This window comes from Capra hircus, chromosome 2 (genome assembly GCF_001704415.2).
Source record: "Capra hircus breed San Clemente chromosome 2, ASM170441v1, whole genome shotgun sequence".
In the NCBI taxonomy this organism is placed as follows: Eukaryota; Metazoa; Chordata; class Mammalia; order Artiodactyla; family Bovidae; genus Capra; species Capra hircus.
Window position 1 is genome coordinate 40,966,973 of NC_030809.1, and position 23,523 is coordinate 40,990,495.

At 38.0% G+C, this 23,523-nt stretch overlaps 2 protein-coding genes across 2 annotated transcripts in view; one reads left to right on the forward strand and one right to left on the reverse strand.

Moving 5' to 3' along the window:
- The window catches only part of DYTN (dystrotelin), a 58,732-nt gene extending 44,078 nt beyond the window's left edge, over window positions 1-14,654 (forward strand). The window contains 2 exon segments of the mRNA XM_018066539.1: window positions 123-627; window positions 14,551-14,654. Of these exon segments, the coding sequence (XP_017922028.1) occupies window positions 123-627; window positions 14,551-14,654 (609 nt within the window).
- Window positions 17,633-22,034, reverse strand: LOC102183831. The gene is made up of 2 exons (XM_005676423.2): window positions 21,623-22,034; window positions 17,633-17,772 (listed from the first exon to the last, which is right to left on the reverse strand). Exons 1-2 carry the CDS (start codon window positions 22,032-22,034, stop codon window positions 17,633-17,635), a joined length of 552 nt encoding a protein of 183 aa, XP_005676480.2.

The window sequence follows — 23,523 nt, forward strand, 5'->3', positions numbered from 1 at the left end:
AATGTAGAGACAAAAAAGAAAATATTGCATTAAAATTTCCTATTGAAATTTTGAAATTTAACACATAATGAAAAAGTAAGAAAAATGTTAATTTCTTCATAAATAAAATGTTCTTTACCCAGGCAATGTTGCAGCCCCTCCATCCTTCATCTTTTTCCTGGCAAAATGTGATTGCCAAGGGTGACCATCGAAAGGGTGATGAAAGATTTCAGAAAAGGGGAGGAGATTCTTCCCAGATCAAGGGTTCCACTGAGGATGGTTCACAGCATGAAACACTTCCTAGGTCCACTGTGGTTAACGGAAGCCACCGAGGTCCAGCAACTGCAAAACATGCTCTACCAAACTCGGAATTACCAGAGGCCACCTCAAAGCTGAGGCCAGTGCAAAGCCCCAGAGCACAAAGCCGAGCACAGAAGACCTCAAAGGAGACCTCTAGCGCCCCGCCCAGTTAAGGACGGCTGCAGGACATCCCCCAAATTCCTCTTGTTGAAATGACCAGTCTTGCTCTGGCACCAGTGGAAAGGAAAGGGGCAATGAACATCCAGGAGGGGAAGGATGAGCTAGAGGGAGAGCGGCAAGAATTGCTGTCAAAACTCACAGATGCCTTCACTCCAGAAGTGCCTTCTGGTAAGATTCTCACAATCACTAGAGACAGTGATGGCCAGGGGGTCAGGATGCCTTTTAAAACACTTCAGTCCATAATATTAGCCCAACAGCTGTAACTTATCTAGTGAGTAACCAAATTGTGAGTCTTTTGGACATTAATAGCCTCTTTGATGGAGTAAGAAATGGCAACCCACTCCTGTATGCTTGCCTGGAGAATTCCACAGGTGGAGAAGCCTGATGGGCTCCAGTCCATGGGGTTGCAAACAGCTGGATACGACTGAGCAACTGAGAACACACGCACAACATCTTTGAACTTGATTTCTAGTATTGCCTAATTGATAGTGTCATTGTGAGCCTTAGAGGTGATAAGCCATATGAGATTTTATTATAGCACCTGGCACATACCAAGAATTCAATAAATGGCTATTATTTTGTTGTGGCAATTGTCATTATCAATAGTACTAAAACATATATAACTGGGCAGCCTGATGTGACCCTTTTAAAATGAGAATAAGAATGATAGTCTTTCTCTGGAGGATAATTGATGAATGTTTCTACAAGTAACACCATCATCATCACCCTTATAAGCTGTGCTTGTTGCTAAATCCAAGTGTTCTTTTTATTAATACTTCTTTATTATAGCTATTTCTTCTGTTTTGCAGTGACATTGTCTTATTTATAGAAGACTTTGTCTTCTTAATATATCTATATCTGTATTTCCATCCCTTTCTTTTTAAGATCTTTTATGTTGGAATGAGTCATCTACAGACGAGCAATAAAACAAAGGTTAATATTCTCATATTTTTTGCATCAGAGAAGACCTTCCCCAAATATTTCTGAGTTGATGTATTAGCTTACTAGAACTGCCGTAATGAAGAATCACAGATCGGGTGGATTAAACAATTAAATTTTTTCCCTCACACTTCTGGATGCTAGAAGCTGAAGATCAAGATATTAGCAGCATTGTTGTCTTCTAAGGCCTCTCTCCTGGGCTTGTCAATGACTGTCTTCCCCTTGTGTTTTCACACCATTTCCTCCATGCATTCTCTGTAATGGGCTTCCCAGGTGGCTCAATAGTAAGGAAACTGCTGCCAATGCAGGAGACATGGGTTTGATCTCTGAGTCAGGAATATCCTTGGAGAACGGAATGGCAACCTGCTCCACTGTTCTTGCCTGGAAAATTCCATGAACAGAGGAGCCTGGTGAGCTATAGTCCCAGTCCATGGGATCCCGAAAAGAGTCAAACACAGCTTAGCGACAAAACAACAAAATGTCTCTATCCAAATTTCTTCTTTTGTGTAAGTCCACTGCTCATACTGGGTTAGGATCCAGCCACATAAACTTCATTTAATTTAACTAACTCTTTAAAGACTCTAAATAGAAATATAGTCATACTTGGAGATAGTGGAAGCGGGACTTCAGTGTAAGAATTTAGGAAGGGAAACCTGATAGCAATTGGTGAGCTGTAAGATGGGAACATGATAATGTCAGTTATACACTGAACTTGGTAGAGCCAAGTCAATGAAGTAATTACTGGGTAATTCTAAAAATCTACTGTGAAGAGAGCTGGAGTTATAATCGGGTATTAGAGAAAGTAAAATCACAAAAATGCCAGAAGAATGCTCAGACTGCCTGAGACAAAGACTAGATGAGAACTCCTTGTGCCTGATTCTTAGGCCAACACGAGATTCCACCCACTAATTTCCATCTAAACATCACTGGGGTCATGATGAGTATTCTAAAATAAAGTCAATATCCACTAGACCTTTTTAGGAAAATTTCACATAAAAATGTGATTTTTATTTTAGAAACTCCTCTAGAATTTCACATACTCATCCCATTTTTATTTTTTGTTTTTGTTTCTCCAATTGAATTTATGAAAGCTATTGATTTTTAAAATATTAAAAATATTGGGTTAGCCCTCACAAATGTGGTTCGTTTCAGATCTTAACAGACTACATCTGCTGCACGTATTTGGGAGACAATATCCCAGCTCTGTATACTGGCGTCAGACGGTGGAGTAAAAGGACCTGTGCTCATCTTCTCGCAGCTGAGCAACCGTTGACTGGAGAATGTTGGATTTTGCCAAAAAAGATACCCCACGTCCAAGGGCAAAGGAGAAGCCCCAGCAAGATGGTTGGAGGGGCAAAATCACATTTAGAATCAAACCCCTTACCCGCCAGAGATGCTCAGAGGGCTCAAACAAACCTTGTGCCCACCAGGGCCCAGAGACCCCACAGAGACTGAGCCAGAACTGTGTATGAGTGTCTCCTGCAAAGGTACAGGTCAGCAGTGGACTGCCACAGGGGCAGGGGCTCTGGGTGCAGCAGACCTGGGTATGGTATAAGCCCTCTTTGAGGAGGTCATCGTTGACCCCACCACAGAGCCACCAGAACTTACACAGGAAACAGACTCTTGGAGGGAAAAACAGAACCTTGTATGCACCAGGACCCAGGAGAAAGGAGCAGTGACCCACAAGAGACTGACCCAGACTTGCCCTTGAGTGTCCCGGAGTCTCCAGCAGAGGTGAGGTCAATGGTGGCCTGCTGCAGGTTAGGGGGCACTGAGTGTAGCAGTGCCTGCATGGGACCTTTTGAAGGAGGTTGCTGGATCATGGAAAAAGCAAGAGAGTTCCAGAAAAACATCTATTTCTGCTTTATTGACTATGCCAAAGCTTTTGACTGTGTGGATCACAATAAACTGTGGACAATTCTGAAAGAGATGGGAATACCAGACCATCTGACCTGCCTCTTGAGAAATCTGTATGCAGGCCAGGAAGCAACAGTTAGAACTGGACATGGAGCAACAGACTGGTTCCAAATAGGAAAAGGTGTACGTCAAGGCTGTATATTGTCACCCTGCTTATTTAACTTATATGCATACATCATGAGAAATGCTGGACTGAAAGAAACACAAGCTGGAATCAAGATTGCTGGGAGAAATATCAATAACCTCAGATATGCAGATGACACCACCTTTATGGCAGAAAGTGAAGAGGAACTAAAAAGCCTCTTGATGAAAGTGAAAGAGGAGAGTGAAAAAGTTGGCTTAAAGCTCAACATTCAGAAAACGATCATGGCATCCGGTCCCATCACTCCATGGGAAATAGATGGGGAAACAGTGTCAGACTTTATTTTGGGGGGCTCCAAAATCACTGCAGGTGGTGACTGCAGCCATGAAATTAAAAGACGCTTACTCCTTGGAAGAAAAGTTATGACCAACCTAGATAGTATATTCAAAAGCAGAGACATTACTTTGCCGACTAAGGTCCATCTAGTCAAGGCTATGGTTTTTCCAGTAGTCATGTATGGATGTGAGAGTTGGACTGTGAAGAAGGCTGAGCACCGAAGAATTGATGCTTTTGAACTGTGGTGTTGGAGAAGACTCTTGAGAGTTCCTTGGACTGCAAGGAGATCCAACCAGTCTATTCTAAAGGAGATCAACCTGGGGATTTCTTTGGAAGGAATGATGCTAAAGCTGAAACTCTGGTACCTTGGCCACCTCATGAGAAGAGTTGACTCATTGGAGAAGACTCTGATGCTGGGAGGGATTGGGAGCAGGAGGTGAAGGGGACGACTGAGGATGAGATGGCTGGATGGCATCACTGACTCGATGGACATGACTCTGAATAAACTCTGGGAGTTGGTGATGGGCAGAGAGGCCTGGCATGCTGCGATTCATGGGGTCGCAAAGAGTCGGACATGACTGAGCAACTGAACTGAACTGAACTGCCATTATCTTCATTACCTCCACCATAGTTTGGCCTCAGGTCAAACAACAGGGAGGGAACCCAGCCCGTCCATCCACAGAAAATTAGATTAAAGATTTACTGAGCATGGCCCATTAGAATAAGACCCAGCTTACCCCTCAGTCAGTCTCTTTCATCAGGAAGCTTCCATAAGCCTCTTATCCTTATGGATCAGAGGGCAGACAGAAAGAAAACCACCACAGAAAACTAACCAAACTACTCACACGGATCACAGCCTTGTCTAACTCAATGAAATTATGAGCCATGCCATGTAGGGCCACCCAAGACGGACGGGTCACGGTGGAGAGTTCTGACAAAACGTATCCACTGGGGAAGGGAATGGCAAACCACTTAAGTTTTCTTACCTTGAGAACCCCATGAACAGCATGAAAAGGTGAAAGGATAGTACACTGACAGATGAACTCCCCAGGTCGGTAGGTGCCCAATATGCTACAGGAGATCAGTGGAGAAATAACTCCAGAAAGAATGAAGAGACGGAGCCAAAGCAAAAACAACACCCAGTTCTGGATGTGACTGGTGATGGAAGTGAAGTCCAATGCTGTGAAGAGCAATATTGCATAGGAACCCTGAATGTTAGGTCCATGAATCAAGGCTAATTGGAAGTGGTCAAACAGGAGATGGCAAGAATGAACATTGACATTTCGAATCAACTAACTAAAATGGACTGAAATGAGTGAATTTAACTCAGATGACCATTATATCTACTACTGAGGGCAAGAATCTCTTAGAAGAAATGGAGTAGCCCTCAAAGTCAACAAAAGAGTCTGAAATGCAGTACTTGGATGCAGTCTCAAAAACGACAGAACGATCTCTGTTCATTTTCAAGCAAACCACTCAAGATCACAGTAATCCAAGTCTGTGCCCCAACCAGTAATGCTGAAGAAACTGAAGTTGAACAGTTCTATAAAGACCTACAGGACCTTCTAGAACTAACACCCAAAAAAGATGTCTTTTCATTATAGGGGACTGGAATGCAAAAGTAGGAAGTTAAGAGATACCGGGAGTAACAGGCAAATTTGGCCTTGGAGTACAAAACGAAGCAGGTCAAAGGCTAACAGAGTTTTGCCAAGAGAACGCACTGGTCATAACAAACATTGTCTTCCAACAACACAAGAGAAGACTCTACACATGGACATTACCAGATAGTCAATACTGAAATCAGATTGATTATATTCTTTGCAGCCAAAAAGGGAGAAGCTCTATACAGTTAGCAAAAACAAACCAGGAGCTGACTGTGGCTCAAATCATGAACTCCTTATTGCCAAATTCAGACTTAAGTTGAAGAAAGCAGGGAAAACCACTAGACCACTCAGGTATGACCTAAATCAAATCCCTTATGATTATACAGTGGAAGTGATAAACAGATTCAAGGGACTAGATCTGAGACAGAGTGCCTGAAGAACTATGGATGGAGGTTCGTGACATTATACAAGAGGCAGTGATGAAGACCATTCCCAAGGGAAAAAAATGTAAAATGGCAAAATGGTTGTCTGAGGAGGCCTCACAAATAGCTGAGAAAAGAGAAGCTAAAGGCAAAGTAGAAAAAGAAAAATATATCTATTTGAATGCAGAGTTGCAAAGAATAGCACGGAGCGATGAGAGTCTTCCTCAGTGATCAGTGCAAAGAAACAGAGGAAAACAATAGAATGGGAAAGACTAGAGATCTCAAGGAAAAATTAGAGATACCAAGGAAAAATTTCATGCCAAGGTGGGCACAATAAAGGACAGAAGTGCTATAGGCCTAACAAAAGCAGAAAATATTAAGAAGAAGTGGCGAGAATACACAGAAGAACTATACAAAAAAGATTTTTATGACCCAGATAACCATGATGGTGTGATCACTCATCTAGAGCCAGACATCCTGGAGTCTGAAATCAGGTGGGTCTTAGGAAGCATCACTATGAACAAAGCTAGTGGATATAGTGGAATTACATTGAGCTATTTCAAATCCTAAAAGGTAATGCTATGAAAGTGCTGCACTCAATATGCCAGCAAACTTGGATAACTCAGCAGTGGCCACGGGACTGAAAAAGGTCAATTTTCATTCCAATCTCAAAAAAAGGCAATGCCAAAGAATGTTCAAACTACCACACAACTGCACTCATCTCACATGCTAGCAAAGTAATGCTCAAAATTCTATAAGCTAGGCTTCAACAGTAGGTGAACCATGAACTTTCAGATGTTCAAGATGGATTTAGAAAAGACAGACGAGCAAGAGATCAAATTGCCAGCATTTGTTGGATCACTGAAAAAGCAAGAGAGTTCCAGAAAAACATCTATTTCTGTTTTACTGATTATGCCAAAATCTTTGACTGTGTGGATCACAACAAACTGTGGGAAATTCTTCAAGAGATGGGAATACCAGACAACCTGACCTGCCTCCTGAGAAATCTGTATGCAGGTCAAGAAGCAACAGTTAGAACTGGACATGGAACAACAGACTGGTTCCAAATTGGGAAAGGAGTCCGTCAAGGCTGTATATTGTCACCCTGCTTATTTAACTTATAGGCAGAGTACATCATGAGAAATGCTGGGCTGGATGAAGCACAAGCTGCAATCAAGATTGCCAGAAGAAATATCAATAATGTCAGATATGCAGATGACACTGCCCTTATGGCAGAAATTTAAGGTGAACTCAAGAGCCCCTTGATGAAAGTGAAAGAGGAGAGTCAATAAGTTCGCTTAAAACTCAACATTCAGAAAACTAAGATCATGGCATCTGGTCTCATCCCTTCATGACAAATAGATGGGGAAGCAATGGAAACAGTGAGAGACTTTATTTTCTTGGGCTCCAAAGTCACTGCAGATATTGACTGCAGCCATGAAAATTAGAAGATGCTTGCTCCTTGGAAGAAAAGTATTGACCAACCTAGACAGCATATTAAAAAGCAGAGCCATTACTTTGCCAACAAAGTTGGTCTAGTCAAAGCTATGGTTTTTCCAGTAGTCACGTATGGATGTGAGATTTGGACTGTAATGAAAACTGATTACTGAAGAATTGCTGCTCTTGAGCTGTGATGTTGGAGAAGACTCTTGAGAGTCCCTTGGACTGCAAGGAGATCCAACCAGTCCATCCTAAAGGAAATCAGTCCTGAATGTTCATTGGAAGGACTGCTGCTGAAACTCCAATACTTTGGCCACCTGATGAGAAGAACTGACTCATTTGAAAAGACACTGATGCTGAGAAAGATTAGAGCCTGGAAGAGAAGGGGCTGACAGAGGATGAGATGGTTGGATGGTAGCACTTACTCGATGGACATGAGTTTGAGTAAACTCCAGGAGTTGGTGATGGACAGGGACGCCTGGTGTGCTGCAGTCCATAGGGTCGCAAAGATTCGAACATGACTGAGTGACTAATCAGTTTGATATCTAAAAGTTCCATGCGTATTTTAAGTAGCTTTACCAAGGTCTATACATATAAATGGAGCTTCCCTGATAGTTCAGCTGGTAAAGAATCTGCCTGCAATGTAAGAGATCCCAGTTCGTTTTCTGGGTCAGTAAATTCCCCTGGAGAAGGGATAGGCTGCCCACTCCAGTATTCTTGGGTTTCCCTTATGGTTCAGATGGTAAAGAACCCACCTGCAATTTGTGAGACCTGGGTTTGATCCCTGGGTTGAGAAGATCCCCTGGAGGAGGGCATGGCAACTCATTTCAGTATTCTTGTCTGGAGAATCCCCATGGACAATGGAGCCTGGCAGGCTACAGTGCATGGTGTCACAAAGAGTCGGAAATGTCTGAGTGGCTAAGCACATACATATGAATGGAGGCTTCCCTGGTGGTTCAGCAGTAAAGAATCTGCCTGCAATGCAGGAGACTCAGGAGGCAGATGTAGGGAAGATCCCCTGGAGAAGGAAATGGCAAACCACTTCAGTATTCTTGCCTGGGAAATCCCATAGACAGAGGAGCCTGGCAGGTTACAGTCCATGGGGTCTCAGAGTCAGACATGACTTAGCGATTAAACAGCAGCATATATATTGATATATCTATATATACACCCATCATTAGATCATTAAAAGGGAAATCATGAAAAGGCAAAGTTTATTTTTAAATTCCGATTATGCAATAATGTAAAAAGATATGATTAGCATTATCCAGTCTCGTAGATAACATAAAAAATATATATCTCAAAAAATTTACCTGTTTCCGTTTACCGTAGCACCATTGAGATGCTTCTGCAGGAAGCATGCATTATTATAAAAACATGCTTATGATATGAACAGGAAAGTACACCTTTCCCTTTTTGTTGTTTTATTGCATTGTATACTTTGTGATAATTCAGCAAGTACTATCTCTAAGGTTTAAATTTATTGTTTTATTTCTTTTACATCAATTTAATTTCTTTGAGGTTTTAAAGCATAGGATCTATGTATATCTCCATGGCTACTTTTTAAATTTGTTTAACACTGCCATTCTTTATGCAAATGTTTCTTATTAAGTTTGTATCCTCATTTAGTGATATATTGAATATAATCCTATTTGTAAACTCAATTTAGCCATTGTTGATATGGATTATAAAAATACCCCCTGTAATGTGTACGTAATCTATGCATGCCTACCAAAATCACACCAAATGTAATCAGAGACACAATGTGATAACCACACTTACGAAGATGTGGAAAGGCAAACAAACTGAATTAAGGTATTGGTCATTTTTATTTCATTTCTATCTCTGTTACAGATGCATCAGATAATAGCAGGAAGTTTCTAATCATTTTACTGCCTTAATTTTTTATTTTTTATTTGAGAATTGTTAGAAAAACTGGAACGATGTATAGTTTGTAACATACTGATTTACTCAGACTATCAATATATTCACTCAGTGTTGTGATTATCCTAGTAGCTGACTAGCCTTCTGAGTTGGAGCTTTGCTAAGAAATCAACATGTTTTGGAAATTAAGATGAACTTTATATGACTATATGACTCGGGCTTCCTGGATAATGCTAGTGTAAAGAATACACCTGCCAATGCAGGAGATGCAACAAAAATGGCAAGCTTCACGGTCAGCTTGGGCATAGTTGTTGACATAACTGAATAGAATCATTCAGTATCAAGATCTAGGATAGCAGAATTTCAGGAGACTCTGAGAACTTACTGGAAAAGAAGAAGTGTATAGAAGGGTCTCCCCAAACCTCTTTTAATTCCAAATGTTGGATTGAAAATCAGTGGGAAATGATTTGTTCAAACTTGCAGTAAAGAAATTAGATTTGAGAGAGCATCTAACACTATTTATTTTTATGGTGACCAAAAAAGGGCAGCATACTCTAGTCTTACTTTCTCATTAAATTATTTTCTTTTCATTTATGAGTGAAATTTCCTATGTAAATTTCTGAAATTCTTTCCCCTACTTCTCTTCCATCTCTCCTTGCCTTTTGTTTACCACAGCATGTTTCAAGGATGAGAGGCAAGGCAAGGGAGTGATGATGGGGTTAGGAGGCGAGGTTAAAGGGGATGTGGGAGAATTATTCCGTTTCCTTTTTTCCCCACCTGGAACTGTCATCTAAACTATTATTTTAAATAATCAGAAAATGAAGCTTGAACTTCAGCAGACTGTAGAAAAATAAAGAGCAGTGCTTAAGCAACACTGGATCTTTATCTCAAGTATTTAGAAAATAGACTTGGTGAGTCTTTCTCTCTTTCTCTCTTACATATATACGTGTACACACATATATGCATATATATGAAAATACTTGATAGAAAATGGTACACAGAATTCTAGCATTAAGCTCCATGAGGGTAGAAAAAAATGCATCTAGTTGGTTCATCATTCATTTATTCAACAAATACTAATTGAACTTTATGTGCTAAGAGCTGTGTTGGATACTGGGCATTCATTTAGAAACAGGTAGATTTCTGTTTTTACAAAACTGACATTATGTGGAAAATGACTTGAAGAACGGCAAGAGTGTTTGTAAACAGACTGGATGAGAGCCTATTGTAGTCTAGGCAAGTGACAGCGGCTTAGCCTGGGTGGAAGATTATATACTTATTGCAATGAGGAAAGCTGGGAAAGCTGAGACAGAGGTCAACACATCAGGAGTTCTGTTTTGAACACATTAAATGTGAACTGCTTGGAAAGAACCAAATGGAAATATCAGAGGCAATCATCATGTACAATCTGGAGCTCAAGAGAGAGGTCTTAGTCCAGAGTAAATATTCAGTATATATTGGTTCGCCTAATTAATTATTCCAGTAAGGAAAGCATGGGCTCAGTATTTCCATTGCCAGAATAGTAATACAGACTAGATAATCTAATATGTTTAAACCTCTGTACCCATTATTTTGATAGCCTTCTCTCACATCCTTAATTCATTCACAGCCCAGATAGACTGTCAGTTACATTCAAGTGAATTATTTTCCCGTTGAAATTTCCTCTGGACTGTTGCGTGACACAAGTGGTAAAGAATCCACCTGCCAATGCAGGAGATGTAAGAGATATAGTTTCGATCTCTGGGTCAGGTAGATCACCTGCAGGAGGGCATGGTAACCTATTCCATGGTGAATTGCCTGGAGAGTTCCATGGACAGACGAGCCTGGCAGGCTACAGTCCATAGGGTCGCAAAGAGTTGGACCCAACTGAAACAACTTAGCATGCACCCACGCACACTGATTTCACACATGTTCCTGTTATAGGAAGGGGGACCCCTTCCAGGGCCCAAAAGTGGGCTCTTGTATAACACATGGAAGTGAATTGTCTGAGGAGACACACATGCTGACAAAGCAAGAGACTTTATTGGAAAAAGGTCCCCGGGCAGAGGGCAGGAGGGTAAAGGAACCCAGGAGAACTGCTCTGCCATATGGCTTACAGTCTTGGGTTTTATGGTGATGGGATTAGTTTCTGGGTTGTCTCTAGCCAATCATTCTGACTCATGGTCCTTCCTGGTGGCACATGCATTGCTCAGTCAAGACGGATTCCAACAAAAAGGATTTTAGGAGGTGGTAGGACACATGGCCTCTCCTTTTGATCATACCTGAACAGCCTTAATATGCTCCTTTCCCAATTTGGAACCAGTCCATTGTTCCATGACCGGCTCTAACTGTTGCTTCTTAACCTGCACACAGGTTTCTCAAGAGGCAGGTAAGGTGTTCTGATATTCCCATCTCTTGAATTTTACATAGTTTGTTGTAATCCACACAGTTGAAGGCTTTAGCATAGTCAATGAAGCAGAAGTAGATATTTCTCTGGAATTCCTTTGCTTTTTCTATGACCCAACAGATATTGGTGATTTAATCTCTGGTTCCTTGGCCTTTTCTAAGTCCAGCTTGTACATCTGGAAGTTCTCAGTTCACATACTGTTGAAGCCTAGCTTGAAGGATTTCGAGCATTACCTTGCTAGCATGTGAAATGAGCACAGCTGGGCGGGCAGTAGTTTGAACATTCTTTGGCGCTGACCTTCTTTGGGGTTGGAATGAACCTTTTCCAGTCCTGTGGCCACTGCTGAGTTTTTCAAATTTGCTGGTGTATTGAGGGCAGCACTTTCACAGCATCATCTTTTAGGATTTGAAATAGCTCAGCTGGAATTCTATCACCTCCACGAGCTTTGTTCATAGTGATGCTTCTTCCTAAGGCCCACTTGACTTCACACTCCAGGATGTCTGGCTCTAGGTGAATGGTCACACCATCATGGATATCCAAATCATTAAAGCTTTTTTCATACAGCTTTTCTATATATCCTTGCCACCTCTCCTTAATATCTTCTGCTTCTGTTATGTCCTTACCGTTTCTGTCCTTTATCGTGCTCATCCTTTCACAAAATATTCCCTTGATATCTCCAATTTCCTTGAAGTAGTCTCTAGTCTTTCCCGTAACACTTTTTTCCTCTACTTCTTTGTACTGTTCATTTAATAAGGCCTTTTATCCCTGCTTGTTATTCCCTGGAACTCTGCATTCAATTGGGTATATCTTTTCCTTTCTCCCTTGCTTTTGCTTCTCTTCTTTCCTTAGCTATGTGTAAAGCCTCCTTAGACAACCACTTTGCCTTCTTGCATTTTTTTCTTTTGGATGATTTTGGTCACTGCTTTCTGCACAATGTTATGAACTTCTGTCCATAATTCCTTATGCACTCTGTATATCAGATCTAATCCCTTGAATCTATTTGTCACTTCCACTGTATAAACATAAAGGATTTAGTTTAGGTCATACTCAACTGGCCTAGTGATTTTCTATACTTTCTTCACTTTAAGCCTGAAATTTGCAATAAGGAGTTGATAATGTGAGCCACAGTCAGCTCTAGGTGCATATCTTCAGCTATTTTAACGTTTCAAGGGACTGGAACTTAAAAAAAAAAAACAACTAAATTAAAAAAAATGTATGAAATGGAGTGTTGTTTCTCTATTCTTTATTACTGTATTTAAAGTTTTTATAACTATGGGTTGAGAAACAAAATATTCTAAAATAAGTTTGCCTCTGGACAAGATTTTATTTGGGCAATAGAATATTATTTATTCAAGGTTCTTGTAGTTCTGGAGCAGTGTTAGAGAATAAACAGTTAAAAGAAAAAAGGCATGAACCCTCTCCTCTTATGTTCAACAGAAAACAGCACAGATGGAGCCAAAATAAATCACATAACTGAAGTGTATAACTAACAAAATAAGCCTTTCCAAGTTTTTGTTTCCTGCGATCTTATTTTTATTAATTACACAAACAATATTATACAACATGCTCATCGTAAAATTAAAATGACCAAGTGCACATACTTTTTAAAAATGAATTCACCATCATGACCTGACACCTGTTTCTCAGAAGTAAACACTGTTGGCAGTTTAGTGAATTTTCCTTCAGACTTTTTTTCTTTGCATTTATGTGTCTCTACTTTCTTAACATAAATTAGATTGTACTTGTTTTTGCTCTTTTCACTTGCCAATATACCTTAGACATTGAGCTATGTCATTTTTAAAGTGCTGCATAATATCCAAGGGTATAAATATACAATAATTTACTTATTGGTGTGTAATTAAGTTGTTCTCAATTTTTTATTAGCATAAGAATGTTTTGGTGAGTATCCTTATGGCGTATATATTTGTACTCATATGTAAATATGTTTGTAGGATCAATTCCTAGAAGTGGAACTTTTAGCTTAAAAGTTATGCATATCCATTTTTTGGTTGATAATTGCCAAACTGAAGATCTTTCTAGAGCACGATTCCTATTACAATAGATCATAGGGGACCACTCAAACCATTAATCAGTAACTCTAGAGCAGAGATCTCAAAGCATCATCAGTATCACCCAGGAACCTATCAGGAACATAATTTCTTGGGTCCCATCCCTGATATGCTATAGCAGTCTGAGTTCTCCAGAACTGATGTCTCCTTTTGAGTCCAAAAGCAGGAGAAAATTGATGTCTCTGCTGGAAAAAAATCAGGCAGAAGGAATTCTCTTACTCAGACCTTTTCTTTTCAAGCCTTCAAGTAGGGAGGGCCCTCTGCTCTGCTCAGTCTACTCATTTAAATTTAACCTCATCCAGAAACACCTGCACAGATACACGCAGAAAAATATTTTACTAAATATCCAAGCACCACCGTCTATTCAAATTGACACATAAAATTAGCCCTCGTATATACTGAACCTGAACTCTGAACCTGCAACCTAGCAATCTGTTTTTGTTTTTGTTTTTGTTTTTTTTTAGCAATCTGTTTTAATACTCTCCAGGTGATTTTAGGTTTTCCTTGGTGGCTCAGTTGGTAAAGAATCTGCCTGCAGTGCAGGAGACCCAGCTTCGATCCCTGGGTCAGAAAGATCCTCTGGAGAAGGAAATGGCAACCAACTCCAGTATTCTTGTTTGGAGAATTCCACAGATGGGGAGACTAGCAGGCTACAGTCCATGTGATCATAAAGAGTCAGAAATGGCTGAGCAATTAACACAACAAGCAAAGATGATTTCAACATACACCAGAGTTTGAAAACTGCTGCTCAAGAGTGGGCTTTCTGGCTACTCAGAATTTTGCTTGAACCTATGGGAAAATTCTCTTTAAGAACCACAACTTGTCTCGATTGGTAACTGATCATGGTAAATGATACCCATCTCATTTGCAGGCTAGCTTAGAGAAAGAGCATTGCCACCAGGAACTGAAGAGAGATGGATTTTAGTTCTTCTCTGTGCTAGAACTTTATTAAGATCAGTTTAAGGACCTACAGGTGCTTTCTCTGAAGGACTTTCCTGTTTGTTGATTTCAGACCTGCAATCTTCAGTAAACCTGGACCTATATTGTGGAGCTGAGCGAGTGTGCAGGGCCTTCTCTGCCCTTATTGATCAGATTACCTTGACCAACCTGAAGTGAAAAGGAACCCAGATACCAAGGCCCCTTAAGGTGATCACAAAACGTGTTGTCAAAATCTGTACTGACTGCACTAAACCTCTTTCTTGATAGTCTGGTATGAAGCATGATGAAAATTTATTTTTTTAATCTCTCTACTCTTGTGTCTTAGTTCTTCAGAGTAAAGCCTTGGGAGTGAGGATGGGTAGAGGGAAATGGAAAGAAGCAGCAATTAAAATCTACTTGTGCAGTGCTTCCAATACAGGCCTGTCTTTGAATACATTGGTAGTCGTATTCAAGTGTGTGGTCTACAGGAATTTGTGCAACTATCTTCTTTAATATCTAAATTTTTGAATTGATGACATAATTTTCTGTCCAGATGCTTCTGCTGGAGAACAGGCGTGGCAAAGAACAAAACACACACACACGAGTGCATGCAGAACTGGTCAGATCTGAATAAACTGTGCGGATTCTACCAGTGTCAATTCTCCGGTTGTTATTGTACTATAGCCATGCAAGATGTTACTATGGAGGGAACCTGGATGAAGGGTAAATAGGATGTCTCTGTATTAGCTCTTACAATGTGTATGTCTCAGCAATTATCTCAGAATAAATTTATTTTAAAACATAAATGTTTCTCACTAAAATCTCACATTCAATGAATTTGATCCAAGGACTTGTGTGCTTCCCTCCTCTCTGTGTATGATTAGGGTATTTAACTGAATAAAGTTCAAAGTAGTAGCTAACATTTTTTTAACTGGGAGAGTGTTTAGCTTCTACACACCGTATATATACTAGCTCATTTAAACCTCACAACAAACCTAGTAAATAGATATCTCATTTTATAAGAAAATTAAGGCACGAAGATGGTCAGTAACTTGTCCAAAGTCGTTTGGTCACTACTTGATGAAGTTGAGGTTCGAACCCAGCTCTTGAGCCTGTACTCCAACCACTGCTTTCAACTTTCAATAAAAATTGCTTTGGTTCCATTATTTCACCTATTGTCTGGATGTGCAGTTTGTCTTACATTTAGAGAGACTGTGTGCTCTTTTTCATATGATCCATAACTTCTAGTAATGTTTCCAAAGTGAAATAATGTCCAACTGGGTAGGATTAGGACTATGTTACTCCTGTTCAATCTCATCCTAATCTTTTTGAATTTGCTTTTCAGCCTAATATGAGGGTTTTTTTTTTTTTTTTGGTTTTGTTATTCAGCATATTCACTCTTTCTTACTTCCTCCCATCTTGTTCCTTACAAGTTTGATAAGGATGCCCCAGAGCACCGGTCAGCAAACTATAGCCCAAGGGTCAAATCTGCCTACTGCCAGTTTTGTACTGGCTGTGAATGAAGAGAGGTTATTACATTAAAAAAATAATAATAATTGGAAAAGGTCAAATGAAGAATAATGTTTTCTAACACTTGAAAATGACTTGGAGTCAGATTTCAGTGTCCACAAGCAAAGTTTTATGGAAACACTGCCATGTTCATGTATTTACATGTTGTCTACAGCTGCTTGCATTCTACAAAGACAGAACTGATTAATTGCACCAGAGACTAGATGGCTCACAAAGCATCAGAAAAACCTGGCAGCCCCTCTCGTGTAGTACCGAGGTGTAGGAGGAGTAAGGGGCAAGCCTTGCAAGAATGGCATCTCTTCAACGATGTATAACAGATAATGAGTTTATGTGATACTTTTTAAGAAATTGATTGCTTCATTAGTGAAAGTAGCACAAAGGCAAATCCATGACCCTCTGTAGAAATGGTAGCCAAAGAATGGCAGCTCTTAATGTGCTCGTTCTTCTAATCAAGTTAAAGCTGAGGCTGGTTCCCACTTTCTCTTCCTTCCCCAGACTTTGGTGAATCTTCAGATGCAGCTGTATCTTCTAATATTAACCCTTTGGGTAAGATTTATCATTTAAGGAGGCCCTAAACCTTCAGTGAAAACACTTACTGAGACTTCTTTGGATCTAGGAAAGCAAGTGAATTGCTAACATAGCTGAAATTCAAACTGGTTTTCAGCCATCAGTTATAATAGTCAGAAATGACTGGTGAGATGAGCATAGTTAGAGATAAAAATAGCATTGTGTCTGGAACTCAAATAAATTTGCTAATTGGACTTCTTTGTGATGAACCTTATTCAGGCCTGGTCATTTTGAGGAAAAATATTTTTATGGGTTCTTTTCTTATAATGCTGTTTTTATTTTTAGTTTGTTTTTCAAAGCAAAGTGTTATCAATTATAGTCTTAATATTTAATCCAATAGAAAATATACTAATTGAAGAAAAAATTTATACTTACTGCTATTTTGTTAGAGTTTGGATTATCATTAATGGTAACACTGAATATTGAAATAAAGACTTCAATAACATTACTTGGGGTCCAGAGCTTTTATTAATTTTGTTTCTGTTAGTAGAATGCTTTATTTACCAGTTGCTTCATTTTGTTTTTTGCATCACTCAATTCAAAATATTAAAAAATATTCTTTCAAACAAGATTCAGGTAATTAGTAAGTATAGTCTCATATGCCTGTGCATAAGCAATTCAGTGATTGATGTCTTTGAAGCCATGCAGTGTATTCAAATTAAATGTCTAGCACTCTAGTTCATTAACAATGTGAAGCACCCCAAAACAGTAACCAAAATGAATACAAAGAATCTGAGTAGCCCCATCCAAACCCCTCCAGCATTCTTGCCTGGAGAATCCCATGGACAGAGGAGTCTGGGGGCTATAGTCCATTGGGTCGCAAAGAGTCAGACAAAACTGAAGCAAATTAGCATGCACAGGTCCTCTCTTTCAGACAGTGGGATGATCTGACAGCAGTGTCACCATTTGAAGGAACGTGCTAGAAGCCTAAAAGAATGAAGCTAAGTACTCTGAGACAATGGGCTTAATATTTATCTTTTTACACTCCCACCATTTCAAGTAAATGAATGATCAATAGTCAAGAAAAAAATATATATATTTGTTTAAATGCCAAGATGTGTGTAGCTCTGAGGTTAGATTTATTTTCTCTTTGTTTCCAGGCCACTGGTCACTTTTCCAATGAACTTCGATCTGCTCCTATGCACATGCATGCTTATCAAGTCCTCAATCAACTCTTTCTTCTTTAGGGAAGGGTTTCTTGGTTGTTGAGAATAGGCACCTGGAAGTAGAGAAAAGGAACTAATCATTAGATCACCAAAATATTTTCAGGCCGATTAAACATCAATGACTTGGTTTTACAAAGAAAGTTTTCTGCCACTCTACTATTTCTGCCACTCTGCAATTAAGATTCTGTATAAATTTATTGCAGAGGTATATGTGTAAATTTTTATTTATGCAAAATTTTGTGTCCTATAAGGTTTAATTATGTAATATGAATTAAGTAGATTATAAGAAATATATTTCCTATTGGATTAAGATGTATTAAAATATACTTTTCTGACTAGAAAAGTTTAAAATTGTTATATAATATAAAATTTAAAAAACTTTAAACCATTCATAGTATAATCTTCCAAAGAGAATCATAATTTTATGCATATATACTTTATGCCATAATTTAATTTACCATTACCCAACTTGGGACATTTAGATTATTTCCAATTTTCTGTTACTATAAATAATATTGCAAGGAAGAACCTTGTACTGCAAAGTTGACTACAGCTCTGAATGTTTCTTTAGAAAGATTTCTAGATAAGTAATTTCTGAATATGCTACTTACAAAATTTCTTATAGTGAGTAAAGTAGAAAATCAAGCATTTGTCAATCTAATTTGTATTTCTAAGGCATTGTTTTGTCTTCTGCTTAGTGTTTAAAAAATAAGAGCACTATGAACATTTGTCAGCTAGACACCAACTGCAAACATCATCAAATTATAAACCTAAATGTTAATTTTCATGTCAAAGAGGAAAGCAAAGACTCACAATTTTTCTAGAGAATCCAAACTACCAAGCTCAGGAAGGCAAGTTTTTCTGCTCCTCTCAGGGGCAGAGCAAGATTTGTTGAAGCAAGAAATCATCACTTTTGATACAAACAAGGATATGCGTAAAAATCCTTTCATTTGTATTGAAGCCTTTATGAACCCATAAGTTAACCTCAACTCTGTTATTTTCTACTTGGGAGACATTATCAGCTTACACTTTTCCTAAATCAATTTATCATTTTCTCTCTCATTCTCTCTGCCTCTCTGCCTACACAGAATCCATCATAATTTAGTACTTAAGACTGGGTATAACCTCTTCAGTCTTCTGAATATTTCAACATTCAGTTATTAGCTTGTATTTTTCTAGACAAATTAATGATGCCCTTTTAAGTCTTTTCTCAAACAATGATAGCTTCAGTTCTCAGAATTTTGGCAATTCTCATTTCTGGATCACCTCTGTTTTTGCTTATCATGGTTATAAAGCACCACAGTGTCTAGCTCATCACTAAGCTCAGGAAATTATCCTTGGAGTAAAAAGCTCTTTCAGATTCTTTCTATAGGTAATCCATGCTTTTCATACATTTATTTTTTATAAGGTCACAGAACATCAGATCATAGAACCTTAAGAGACATTATGGGTCTTCTAAATTTTTCCATATCCCTCTTTTTCAGATGAAGAAACTAAGAGTTAAATAAGTCAATTAGCTTGCCCAAGTTTATATAGCTGTTTGATCTCTCTTGTTTTTGTATTTCCTTACTCAATATTAACAAATAAATTAACATACAAAGTTATATAGGAGTTCTGTGTTTTTAATAAGGCATGATTCATTGCAACATTATTCAAGTGTATTTAAACTATTTAACTTGAAGCCATCAAAATAGCAAGAACCTTTTTGTGTATTATGGAGACACTTATTTTAGTTCTTCTCTTCTGCTCTGATGATGTAATTTTCCTGAGAACTATGGGGACAAACACTTCTTCACTCTCACCCCATCCCAACCTGATAGAATATTAATTCCCTGGGAACAAAAGAAAAAATTAGTGGAGAATCTGTGCAGGTACATCCAGAGTCTCGTTGAGCCACTAGAGATTTAATCAGGCCTCTTGAGATAAAATCTCGATGTTCCCACAACTATTTAGCTTTAAAACATGGTGTCTCCTTGACCCAAGACCCTCTTTGACTGTGACTATACAGTACAAATGGAAAGTCTTACTTCCTGGTATGCAACAATTGTTTATGTCAAACATTAAAATAACTTCAATAAAGTACGATGTTTAGTCCTACTGCTTGCAAAGTTTTCAGACCAGCTGGGTCAATAGCATCTCTGTAGCGAGATGAAGGAAGTGAGTTCCAATGCTGAAGACACATCCATTAGATTTTTTTAAAGATAGAAATGTTGAAGTGTGCTCAGAAAATCACACGTAGTCTCAGGCTATTTTGATAGCCTATTGCAAACAAGCAAACTGAAACCATTTTTTGAGATTCTATGTATATATACATAATTATAATATAGAATTATAGTATATAATATATAAGTAGTTATAATATAATTATATGTGACATATTTATAGATTATTTTCATGTTAAGTTGAACACAAATATTATTATTTTCATTTCTTCTATAGATAAAGTAATTCAAAGTGAGTGTAAAATACAAAACCAAGAAATACTGGTAGTAATTTGAGTACAACAGCTACATAGGATAAGAGTGATGGGATAAAAAGTCTACAGTACACATGAAGAAAATATACAGTGCTTACTAATGTCACTATCTCGGCAGCCTCTGTTCAAAATATTTTTTAAAATATTGGCAACCAACATTTATAGACACTAATTTTGTACTTCTGCTTTAGTAACTAAGCTGGTGAAAGAATATTTCCTCTAGGTGACAATATTTCCTCTAAGTGACAATAACACTTGCCAAAACAATAAATTTATGTATAAATAATACCAGTGGATTATCTGGTTTTATGGGTCAGTTAATCATATCTTTTGTTAGTGAGATTAAAACAAATTAAATATTTAAAGGTTCTCCAATATCTTGAGAAAAGATTTATCTAGAACTATCACTGTTAATTGCTATTTTAATAGATTTTTCCATTTTACAATTATATAACAATTCTCACAACAAAATGTACAAATAAAAAATTATTTTATTCTTCAGTTTTCCACTACTTCATAAACAGGTACTACCACTCGAACAGCCCTTGTTGCAAGCTTTAGAAGCTCATTGGTTGAAAACAACACAGGAAAAGGAACAAAAACAGCATGAATAAGACTAAGTTACCTCGCAGCTTACTCACAGTGCTTCATTCACCCTCATTCTAATTCTATAAAGGAAATTTTTTTCTAGTGCCCCCAGAGAAGACTGATATATATAAGACTGAAGACTAATATATATTCAAATATTACATATCTGAATATATATTTATTCAATGAAAAATCTAAATTTGTAGGAAGTCCCAGATTTTTAAAAATTAATTAGTCAGCTTGCTTGAAGTTAATTACTTATTTGAGATTTGTTCAGAAAACAAGGAAGAGTGAATTTGCAAGCCAGATGATTTTTCTACCATTTATATCATCAACTAAGTAAATCTCAAGAAGTCCTCCCATTTATATGAAAACATTTGGGTTATTTTTTTTATTTAAAAGGGGTAAGAGCTTGTGTGCTGTAGGTGTTCCTCAGGCTTATGTTCAAATCTTCCTGATTCCATAGCAAGTAAACACAGGTTATGACTACCAATGTTCAGCCTAACTGAAAAAAAATGTAAATTTTGGGGCATCCCTTTATACCTTGATATTGTGTTTTAGGAATCATATCTTTTCTTACTTGTCTATCTGATTCTTCTTTGCTGCTATTTACCAGAAGTATGAAGATGAGGACAATATGTTGATTTTTAAAAAGCTACTGCAAATTACCAAAGGAAGTGTTATGTATCTTCCTATCATTTGTGTGTTCTTTGGGTTCACCCCCAAGAAGACTATGTGTGGCAATGGATTCCTCTAAAGCCATTTCCCTGTTCCTCACAATTCAGCACATTCATACTTGGTTGACCCTTTCAAGAGACATGGGGCCTGGGGTTGACCACCTTTTTTTCTCCCTGTGTGCTTTGGATGCACTGCTGAGATCTTCACTTCCTCTCCAGTTAATTGTCTTCTTCCTAAGCCGTGGTTTCTGGAGAGAACACAGTCCACGTAGATGTCCCAGAAGAGTTGGGCCAGATCCCAAAACAATGCCCCATGCTGCAAGTTTTCAGATGACTTCAGGTAGATCATAAAATCCCAGAAACCTGAAACAGTGTTGGAGATTCGAGGCTTCCACATTTCCAGGAGGAGCACTGAAGAAGATTCCCAGCACTGAGGATCAGCTTGGTTAAGAGCCAGCAGATCTGTCTGGCTATGACAGAAGAAAGGAGACACACAGCACATTCCCACAATGAGCAGGGAGCAGGTGAGATTCAAGGGGTGGTAGATCTTTCCTCTGTTTCCAGGATCGGCCATGACCTTGAAACTGCACAAGATGGAAATATTTCATATGAATCCCTACTTGTGCTCTGCTCAGTAAAGAAAATAATTATGTCCTTTAAGAACCTTGGTGCCAGCAATGGAAACATACCAGTATCTCTAGGAAAAGGCTTATCTTACCTCCCACAAGCCCCACTTTATCTAAAATGATGCATTGTCAAGCCAGGTAGCCTAAAACAATGATATTTAGATTGAGAAAGATTTATTCCTAAAAAATGCTCCTTTGTAAGATAAATAAAGCTGTTTTTCCCTAGTACTGAGAAATATAGTTTAAAGGAGTATTAAGTGAAATTTTTCAGTCCTGCTACATGGCTTTATTATTTTATAATACCATAATTTAGCCTAGCTATCCTAAATCAAGACTCCCACACAATTAAGGATTTGAACATATTTTACCCTGAATGCTTTCCTATTCTGGTTCCTTTCATTGTTAAAAAAGGCATATGAATTGTAAAATGTTATAAATAAAAATAAACACAAGACAGTGTGTTAAAAGTATGGGGTATATACTTATCTATATACTTATAATACTTATATATATTCAACTGATTAGAATTAATAAACAAATATTGTTCAATTAATTTTACAAACATCTAAAATATTCTGTAATTTTTACATAATTTTCACAAAAATGGTATTTTCTCATTTTTCTCTTCTTGCTATAAATCTCAAGTATTTTAACAAAAATTATTTGTCTCTTCTTCAACTTTTCTGGTTTTCAAAGCCTGTTGCAATAAAACCAAGACATCCTTACACACTTTGAAATTACTTTTAACTTCAGACAAGTCCAGTGAGAAATGATGTACTTAATGTAATAATTTGTCCCTGAAAATGGCTTTCTGAGTCTTCACAGACTATATCACACTTAACCCTAAAGAAAAAGCAGGAGATTATATACAGCTCACTTTCACTTTTACCTCATATTTCCAAATCTTCTAGATGTTAGTATCATGAAGGCAAGCCAGGCACAGCTCATGGGAATTGTCTTGAGGATATGTCTATATTAGAATGCTTAATGATAACACCATAAGATGAATCTTTCTCTTCTGTATAACAGCAAAACATGTTGTTTAGTCACTAAGTCGTATCTGACTTTTTTTTTTTACAACCCCTTTTTCTTTTTCTTTTTTTTTTCAATTTTATTTTCATTTTTTATTTTTTTTTAATTTTATCCGACTTTTTATGATCCCATAGACTGTAGCCCACCATGCTCCTCTGACCATGGAATTTCCCAGAGGCAAGAATACTGGAGTGGGTTCTTTCTTTCTCCGGGGGATCTCCTTTAAATCAATATTTCAGAAACTGTCTTTGAATAGACACATTCCTGAAGAGGCATATTGAGATACAAAGCTATTCAAAAACATTGTCTCTGTATTTCAGATTATTTACACAGGATATTGACATGAACAAAATCAAACTCTTCTGAACTAAAATATTAAAGTCGAGGAGATGCAAAGTTAGTTTT

Coding starts and splice junctions, on each gene's coding strand:
- LOC102183831 (XM_005676423.2), bottom strand. CDS start 22,034: ATGGCCGATCCTGGAAACAGAGGAAAGATCTACCACCCCTTGAATCTC. Junction 17,773..21,622: donor GCACACAGGGAGAAAAAAAG/GTGGTCAACCCC, acceptor CTCTACTTCCAG/GTGCCTATTCTCAACAACCA.